Source organism: Malus domestica, chromosome 03, assembly GCF_042453785.1.
Source record: "Malus domestica chromosome 03, GDT2T_hap1".
Taxonomy (NCBI): Eukaryota; Viridiplantae; Streptophyta; class Magnoliopsida; order Rosales; family Rosaceae; genus Malus; species Malus domestica.
The window spans coordinates 37,110,391-37,120,223 of NC_091663.1; the positions used below are offsets into that span (position 1 = coordinate 37,110,391).

At 38.9% G+C, this 9,833-nt stretch overlaps 1 protein-coding gene and 1 long non-coding RNA gene across 5 annotated transcripts; one reads left to right on the forward strand and one right to left on the reverse strand.

Moving 5' to 3' along the window:
• Positions 1-68: 68 nt before the first annotated feature.
• Positions 69-1,020, forward strand: LOC139194302 (uncharacterized). The gene is made up of 2 exons (XR_011579062.1): positions 69-408; positions 522-1,020. It is a non-coding gene; the product is annotated as an uncharacterized lncRNA (long non-coding RNA).
• Positions 1,021-3,802: 2,782 nt separating this feature from the next.
• Positions 3,803-9,144, reverse strand: LOC103419142 (poly [ADP-ribose] polymerase 2). 4 transcript variants are annotated; one of them, XM_070818536.1, is made up of 18 exons: positions 8,957-9,144; positions 8,573-8,864; positions 8,296-8,414; positions 8,113-8,194; positions 7,538-7,770; positions 7,258-7,384; positions 7,014-7,069; positions 6,525-6,598; positions 6,260-6,306; positions 6,105-6,154; positions 5,892-5,954; positions 5,708-5,788; positions 5,372-5,482; positions 5,150-5,225; positions 4,869-5,011; positions 4,493-4,566; positions 4,097-4,205; positions 3,803-3,982 (listed from the first exon to the last, which is right to left on the reverse strand). In XM_070818536.1, exons 1-18 carry the CDS (start codon positions 9,038-9,040, stop codon positions 3,890-3,892), a joined length of 1,914 nt encoding a protein of 637 aa, XP_070674637.1. In that variant the 5' UTR covers positions 9,041-9,144; the 3' UTR covers positions 3,803-3,889. The 4 variants fall into 4 exon arrangements, with proteins under 4 accessions (XP_070674637.1, XP_028956269.2, XP_028956270.2 ...); XM_029100436.2 differs by having other exon boundaries at positions 8,567-8,864; positions 8,957-9,129; XM_029100437.2 differs by lacking the exon at positions 5,372-5,482 and having other exon boundaries at positions 8,567-8,864; positions 8,957-9,129.
• Positions 9,145-9,833: the final 689 nt, after the last annotated feature.

Genomic DNA, 9,833 nt, shown 5'->3' on the forward strand with positions numbered 1-9,833 from the left:
TATTTTATTATTAAATCTGCCTATTTTCTCATTCTAGAAGCCTCCTTCCATTCCCAATTCCATTCATCCCCTTTTTCTTCCTTTTTCTCCGCCCCTCTCCCTTTGTTTTCTTCCTAATTTTTCTTCGTCCCTCTCCCTTTTTTTCTTCGTCCCTCTTCCTCTTCATCTCCTTTTTTTCTTCATTTTGTTCTTTATTCATCTCCCTCTTTTGATGAAAGAAATTAACATCAAAATTAAACCCAGAAGCTATTCATCTCCCAATTTCATAATCGACTGCAAATCTTCACAATCAAACCACAAAGCAAGAAAGAGATTGAAAATTTAGGAGTTGGGAGCGGGTTGCATGTGCGATTGGCTCGAAAGTGGGAGATGGAGAAGGTCTGCAATCAAGGAGTTTCATGTTTTCTGGTTCGGTTTGCCTTTAATCAATCCCATCGTTGATTTAAGCTTATAACCACTGCAGATTTTTTTTATTTTTTTTATTTTTTTGTGTTTTATGGTTTCTGGGTTCTATTTTGCAGGTTGGATCTGAATTTGAAAAAAGGAACGACTACATTTTTTTTTTTTTGAATTTTGCGGGATATGGGTTTGAAAATGGTTGTGGAAGTGAGGAAGAAGATGGAGCAGGGTAAGGAGGGAGCGATGTGCGACAAGTAGGACGAGCGACGTTGGGTCTTGGACTACTAACTCTCTCGCGATTTTCTCTCTATCAGAAGAGGGCTTACGAATCCGGCCGAAATTGGGGATCCTCATTAAGAACTCGTAGCGAGGTGGTTAATCCGAGCGAGTCCGACCTAAGCTCATTAAACCTAATCCTGGTGCAGACCAAACAAAGGACTACAGTCTAGTCTAGTCCAGTCCAATCCTTCCTAATCCGGTCAAACAAACGGGCCCTTATATTCCTATTAGGAGTAGATTACCTATTAAATATTGTAATCCTAAAGGGTAAGGAATTAACCTTCCCTACCACTATAAATAAAGGCATAATGAGGTGGAATAGAACACACCCACAATTACACATCTCTCTTTCTCTCTATTGCCGCACATTCCCTCTCTCTGGCCTCCATAATTGTTTAGTAAATTATGCATACAACACGTTATCAAAACACTCTTGACGCTTCACTAAAGAGAGTTTATTCTTCAATCAGAGGAGTATTACGTTTTAATCATTCTTTTTATGATTACTTTATTACTTTATTAAATTGATCTACATGCTATTGATCCAATTTATTTTTTCTTTGTTGAACATGATACAACGCATTGGAGATGCAATTCCGGCTTTCTGAGAAGAATCTTCTACAAATTCAAAGGCCTTTGTTTTCTGCCAATTAGGTACGCTTAAAATAAAATAAGATATTTGAAACGATCTTGAAGCATGAAAACATTCCTCATGATGCTTGAACCCCCTATTTTTATATTTTCCTTCCGATATATATATTGTATATGTTTATATATTTGTCAATATATATATTTGTTTCATGCATTACACAAATTTTTTTGCTATGTGGAATTTGTGTGTCAAAACATCGAAATAAATTAGAAGTAAGAAGGGTTTTCCAAACCTTAGATGTCGAAAAAGAAAAAAGAAAGAAAACTTAGGGATTTGTTTTTGCGGCTTTGAGCCACGCCAAGCCACATCACCAAGCCTGAAGCTTGGGTCTGCGACATGGTAGCCTTTTGGGTGTTGTGCTACAATTGGGTCCATGGGCTTCACGCCCCAGTTTGTTCTAAAAGCCTGTATCTCAGCCTGCTTCTTAAACGCCAGTAATAGCTGGGCTTACATTGCGTCAACCAAGAAGCCAGCGCATGCTGGGCCTCTTTTCACGCTAATGCCCAATACTAGCCAGCCTCGTACGGCTGGGCTATGTCACCTTTCCCTGGCCCGCTGACTTGCAGCCAATTTAGGCTGCTATGCAGCCGTGGAATGTAACCCAAGGCCTACAGCTTGCTGCAGGGCCGTGCCTCACACTACCAGCCCACCCATGTTAGGCTGTGTCCTTTCAAGTTTTTTTTTTTTTCGACGCAATGACATATTTTGGTATCCCATGCTTCTTAACCATACCCAAATATTTTTAGACGTTTTTGGTTAAAGCCACACTAGGTTATATTTTCTTAATTATTTGGCCCAAAGCCATCAAAAGTGAATATGATCCGAAGTCATTATTTTGCTTCTACGATCGACCATGTTTAGTCCCAATTTATTGAATTAATTAAAAGTGACCCGCAATCCATTAATCTGATAATGAATCCAAAATTATTGACTTGAAGATCACTTTTGGACATTAACGATTCAATCATTTATTTTTATACTTTGAACCATTAACTTACTTTCGTAGTCCTGAAGCACTCACACTTGAGTTCCCGAAGAACCTCAGATCCACTACACTTAGTTGTATATTGCATTATGTGTTCTTGCAGGAACCTCTCTCCTTTATGAACTAAACGTTCATAAACTAAATTGAACCTGTAGTTTCAAATTTAAAGCCTTTGAAACCCGAAGATTTCATAAAACACTACACCCAGGAAAACCCGATGTTTTTCATGAAAACCATGTTCTGACTTTGATGCTTATGGATGATTCATTCCCATAGTCCAGATCACACTTTTGTTCCCTCCAATTTTGTGGATTGTCGAACCGTCACAAGTTTGATTTTCCTTGATTTGGATGTTTTTAATAAAAACCACTTTATGTGGGGTACAAGACGTGAATCTTCACTTGACTATTAAAGAAGCTGAGAAATCATTGACGCCAACAAATGGCATGGAAAAGTTGAATAAGCCTCCGCCATGATCTTCATTTGAAGACTTATGCCCAAAGCATTACAAATGGAAATACCTCCCGAACGAAGATTCCATGGCTCTTTGGTTCGCTTCTATGGACCGCTTAATCATGAAAAACATTGCCTGAAACACACCGTGATTACGTCCATGCATGAGTACAATTCTGAAGTTTATAAATCCGATCGAATTTTGATTGGAGAATATTTTTCTCGTCCTTCCTTGTTTCTAACTCGCCCCTGAAGCAGCAGTGTAGATAGCGGAAGTTTACCAAATTCTCTAATCTGATTACTACCACAAACGTGAGAAAATAGTATGGACTCAGTTCGACTGGAGTCTACCGAATAGCTCAACCTAGTTCGGTCAAAGCCTACCGAATGGTGATGCACTGCTTTGGTAGGGATACACCGAATGGCATATTCTTTCACAATCCAATTTCGAGTTTGTTTTTACATATGGTAAAATCAGGGCCTGCCAAGGTGTGGCATAATGCTAGAAGCATGATCCTTGGTACCTAAGACCTAAAACTTCAAGAATAAGGGAAAATATTCCCAAACCTTAACCCTGCATATCCTATTTTCGTCTTGATGGAATAGACCATTGGTTATGCACCTGTTCGTGCCCCTACCAATGTTGTTAAGAAGTACCATTCTAGTTGTCAATATGTAAGACTAATTTTGTCTGGGTAGGTGCATCTTTATTGGGATTTCTTCATTTTCTTATCCATTTCTTTGCTTTAACACCGACTAGCTATTAATCTACTGATATTTCACTCAATTTTATTAGTATTACAAAACAAGGATTATGCTAATATTTGGGGCAGAAGTACTCTTAAGGTGGAATTCATGTTTAGAAAGAGTAAAAATATGAGATAAATAGTTGTTTCTTTCCATTGAAATTAGGCGTTCCCATTCTCTGTCAATCACAATACGACATACGTGCACAAATTTTTCTATTTGTGTTTTCCATGAGTCATATATGCATGTGTCAAAGTGTGATTTGCAAGGAAAGAACGGAGGAGACAAGTCGAAAAACAAAGATAAATAAATAAAGGCAAAATGTACATGACTACAACACTGATCATATCTAGTTCCATATATCCAGATGCTAATCATAACTTGAAATTGAAATTAACTTGAACAACGTAGCGCATCCTGATCTGTTCCACATTGTAAACTATGTACTCATTGTACAGTAATGAACCCTGCAAGGTGCACGTAAACAAAGATTAATTTACAATCAAGCTGCCTGCCTGGTTCAACAGTTCCAAATCAAATTCACATCCAAAGTAATTCGAAAAAAAATGATGTATTTCTACCTTCGGGCGGCTTGTATTCTCTTTCGGCTTTCCTAGGGGAACCACGACACCATCATCTAGTAACTGAGCTTCTGAAAAATCTGGTTCAGTTCCCCCAACTCCTTTAGTGCTGCAGTATTATGTTACATGCCAAATTAAGTCAAGCAATACACGTCTTAGTTTCGAAAAAATGGAGATAATGCAACAAGTTTTCGTCAAAAGTTAATTCTCTCACACAATGCAGATAAACTTATTTGTCTAACAAAACACAAAGATTATACGGAAGGGAAGATAAACTTCCAATGCAAAATACCAAAAGCATAAATGACCAGAAGAATCTTCATTACTTAAAACAGTTTAGTTATTACTTATGAGCAATAGATGGGAGGGTCAAATAAAGAAAACAGAGACGCAAACCTTAGTTTTCCTACAGGTAACTTGTCAGCATCGTACTTAGCGGTTAAAAGCTCAGCCATGTCGCCCAACGCAACCTAAATAAACCATAGTTTATAAGTATTTAGAACATTTAGTGCGAAAAAAGTCACATACAGTGCGAAAAAGTCCCTAGGCATTCAGTTGGGCTTTCAAGGGTAGCAGATCTGCGGTAGGGGAAATTCAAATTTTTAATCCAGAAATATTTTTCTCGTCTCTCGTATAAATCTTGATCTTAATGATATACAATGCATTGAAGGATATATTTGATAATCTGATGCCAAACCACTCTTAACACAAGGTATTTTTGTTTTTAGTATAAATTTTATGTTTTTCTACTTGATGAAACTTGAAAGACTACCTCACATAGAAGCAGCACCCCAGATGTACAGCCATTAGATGCATAGCAATAATTTGCACTTTTGGAGAACATGTCTGCGAAGTAAACTCCTTTCCCGAACATGTAACCAGTCACTGGGGCTTCAGGTGGAGCTATGCGCAAGCCTGGGTTGTCACAACACATGTTTAACTAAATTATTAAGCAGTAAAACATTCATATTGTATCTGCATGAGTGTGCACACAGTGACACACACATGCAAACACAGCCACCCATGATTCGAAGCTAAACCATAAAGGATCACCTTGAGATAATATGCCAGCCCAATTTGTAAGACGAGAACCATGCCACAAAAGCATTCTATTTTTCGTACTAGAAAACTGCTCGCAAGAGTAAAACACAATTAGAAATTGCTTAAACTAAAAATGTAGGATATTCAAGACCAACAAGGAAATTTCAAGTACTTGTAAAATTATCCAAGATGGATGAAACATTTTATGAAAAGCCTCTCATAGATCAACCCAACCTTTCTGAAGCGTTCAACTTCACCCTCTTTAGATGTGCGGAATATTTGAACAATATCAACAGTGTAAGTTGAATGTGTTTTTGCATGAGTATTATGCAAATATTTTGTAATCTGAAAAAAGGTCGTACCCAGTGCACAAGGCTCCCGCTTTACGCAGGGTCTGGGAGAGGTGAATGTCGGCTAGCCTTACCCCCATTTATGGAGAGGCTGCTCCCAAGTCTCGAACCCGAGACCTACCGCTCATGGGCGAAGACACTTGCCATCGCACCAAGTGTAAGTTGAATTTGCTTAATTTTGTTTGTATTCGAATTTCCATTGCTTATAACTCATAGTTACCATATCAAATTCATGAGAATCAGCACCAACCGGTGTCAGCTCACAATGAAGGCGTTGATAACTGGAATACAAGGGATCTCCCTATAATGGTGGCAGAAACATACATTAGTAGGAAGGATAGATACTAGGACATAAGGGCAAGTCCACAAGTGAACCATGAGGAACAAGACTAAAAGAGATTTACCTGCATTCCTGTGTCATCCTTCAACAATTTCGTTGCAACCTCAATTTCACCTAGTGCTTCAACCTTCAAGTATAGAAGAGTTAATAAACACACAAATAGCACTTGTAGGTGGCACGATACTTATTCAAAGGAAAATAACCTTTGATTTAAGTTTGGAAGTTCTTAGCCGAACTATCCACACATATACATGAAACAAATTAAAGAAAGAATTACCATTTCTAGCTTGTGTTTCAACTTCTGAGGAGTATCAATCACAAAGTTATCTGCATTACTCATATTTCCAAACCAATTAGATGCCTTCTCTTACAATCACTTAGAGAGAGAGAGAGAGAGAGAGAGAGAGAGAGAGAGAGAGAGAGAGAACTCACGCATTTTTTTAAACCCGAAGTCATGAGGAATGACAGTGTAGAACTCTCTGCAAGAGGATGATGCCCATCAAAAATTGGAATTCCAAAATTATTTAAGGCTAAAGGTACCAAAGGAAGAGAAGAAAAGAGGTATATATTAATCAAGCATTTTGTTAACAGTATATTTTAAAGAATTAACAAATGAAATCACTCTTTTGTTGGGGTTTTGAAAGAGAGAGGGGGGGGGGTAGGGAGGGAGAGAGAGAGAGAGAGAGAGAAACCTTACCCGCTTAATTGTTCGATTAATTTCCTGTTAGATGAGCCAATCACATCAGAAATCCTCTGCAGGATGTTATAGCCCTATATGTTTAAAAAAAAAAAAATATTATTGGTTCGTTGAATCTTCATGGAGAAACGGATTGAAAGAGAAGACACTATACACGAAACTTCAATGTTTTGTACCAAAATTCATACTGAATTGTTTCAAGTTAATTTAGAGAAAGTCCTGACAGAAGTTTTAGCAAATATCCTTTTCAGTTGTTCAGCTTAACCAGTAACTGAAATACAATTATGGAAAATACACGCCCCCTTGCCATGGAAGCAGCCATTCCTACTTGCAAATCTCAGTTTGACATGCACACAAAACTTTTTCTTTTCTTGCATAGATGTCAAAATGTGATCTAAAGGAGCCAAGCAATTTCCTACAATTAACTTTCAACAACAAAATAACTAGCATGAACTGGAGGAGACTTCACTTCATAGGCCAAAAGCTTACCTTTAGAATTGTTGATTTGCTAAGTTTACCCAGAGGCAACTTATCAGCGTTGTATCCTACCAAAGAAGAAGAATGTGTCCAAATAAGGGAAAAAGTACATCAGTCAACTAAACAGAATACACTGAAAGAAACGTTTGAGTCTCCAAATAAAATTATTATTCCAATTTAAGCAACTGAACAGCCTTAGATTATTATGAGCTGTAATTTGCAATATAATGTCTTTTTGACAGTGAATCAGACTAACCTATTTCCATCATATGCTGCTTCATCATGCCGATGTTGCAAATAAGAGATATAAACTTTGCAATGCAGGGCTCAAGTTGTGTTTCCAAAGGTTGACGTCCTAAAGCAGAGCCATTCTTTTCTTCAACCTGATAATCATTATCAAATAATAAGAAGGAGCAAGCAAGATAATTTTCCTTTTCATTAGGAAAGACATGTCCTCAGTAATTTGCAGAATCGCTTCAGGGAATCCAGAATTTAGAAATTTATACAAACATAAACCAAGAGTTGTGGATACTGACAGCTGACTGCTCTTCCTTTTCATTGTAATCCATTTCTATCCACATATAGCAGGATGGGATAGGCTGGAACATTTTTCGATTGGACCAATCATTCCTGGTTTTGTCATAGAATTTCTGTTTAAACTCATTGATCGCGCTCTCACGGGATGCATGAGGAGCTAGCTTGTTCTGACCCTTGACACCTACTCTCCCCCATCTATAGTAAATCATGAAACTTCCACCAACATCTGATTCTGCATGTTACAAAGAAATAAAATGCGGATGAGTACACATGGTCTGAACTTGTGTAATGCGCCAATGCCATGAGGATCATAACTCAATGGAGCAGATGAAACTTTATATATGTGAAAAAAGCATAAATGATGTTTCTGTAATTTGTTAACCATTATAATCAGTATTAGTTACAAACTGAAATCGTTCTCAACTTCTCGGTGAAATTTTATATAACTTGATAAGTTTGATTGCTAGAATCACAAGTGTCACCCTAACTCCATCTGCATTGCTATGAATTCAAAATTACGACAATCCGAAGATCTAGTTGACTAATTATTTGTTGAAAGGAGGAAAGGGTTTACCAAGAACTTGAATCAGATAGAACTTGTTATTGTTATGACCGACATTGGTCTGGTTTAACGTGGCATCGTATATATCATCCCCCTACACCAAAAACATCATTAGATAATTCCTAATTAGAAACAAATGGAATTGACACCAATTACTAAGCAAGAAATGAAATTGACTTATCAATATAGACTTGCCAGTTGCAAAACATGATAATGTGCCTTTATGTCATCCGGTAGCCACTGATCCAGTACCGCCGCACCCTTTTTGGTTGCGGTTATTATCTTCTCCTTGCCGCCATTTCCTTCCTCATTAGCTAGCATCACCACAGAGCATAACAAAATAAACACCCAGTTGTAATTCGAAAAACAAAAAATCTTCACTCGGATATAAATTGAGACATCTATTACTAGTCATTTCCAACAAAATATTTCTTGGCAGCCAAACACAGAATGTGAAAGCTCATACCTTTACCTAGAGGAATGCCATCGGAATGTTCAGAAAGCCTCTCCAGCAATTCTTTTTTCGACCCAGTTGCCGAAACTCCACAAAGAGCGGCTTCTTCGCGCAATTGCTTCACGCTCATGCCCCTAAACTTTTCGGTGGCCTTCATTTTCTCGGACACATTTGAATCCCCACCTCCCTCCTCTTCAATTAACTTCCTTTCCCTCTTTCTACTAACCAGTGAAGCTCCTGCTGCTGAACCATCACTTGCGCCTGTGGGTTGCTTCTTCTCCTCGCGAAGAGCAGAATCGAGCCTCCGAACCTGCAGAAAATCAAAATCAATATACCAGAGAATCTTGGAGAGAAAGAGAAAGAGAGAGAGAGAGAGAGTAGAGAGAGGGGGTGTTGTCCGACCAGGGTGGGCTTCGCTCCGGTGGTGGGGAGACCACGCTGAGCCAATTCGTTTCGGAGCTCTTCTACTTTGAGCTTGCTTGCCATTGGGGGAGAGATGGTTGAAACTGTGAAGCGGAGGAGGGATTTTGAAGCGGGAGTTACAGTGTGGAGGTCTTCTTACTCCCCAGCGTCCGCAGCAAGCTTCTTTTGGCGGGCTTTCTGCGGGCTTTTAGTTTTACTAGTTATTTGACTTGTGCGCGCAGTCCCAATGTTATGGTCAGGCCCACCGGGTTTATGCCGAATTAATTCGGGTCTTATATAAACCGAGTCAAACAAACACCAAAACGCCATTGAAATCAACTTCCATCTCGCTTTCATAATCTCTCTTACATTTCCCGCGCTCTGTTCTTTGTCCGCTCCCTCGAAAATTCAGAGGAGCTTCAGACCATGAACACGAAAACATGAGATGCTAATGGCGGTGGAAGGTGGCGGTACGAGGACCTTAACGGATTCAGGATAAAGGGATGGACTTCAATCTCAACACGCCAATGCAGGTTTTCATGGACTGGAGAGGCTGATAGGTAAGAAAAAGGTCCCAGGAATCATGGCAGGAATCATGGTAGAGCAAACTGGTAGTGTGCTTGAAGGGTGTATGGAAGGCAAAAACTGCGTGCCAGCACTGCCATGGATAAATGGTGACGAGACCATTAACAAGATTTTCGACATGGGACTCGGACGGCTCCTTCTTGGGATTGTGATGCAAAGTCCAGGAATTTTAAGAGCTACTTTCACTCTTTGTTCATGGCTAAAAAACATTCCTTTTGCTACTTCATGGTTCCTTTGCCTCCCATAACCTAAACTAACTAGCAATGTCATACAACCAAGAAATTATCGGTCT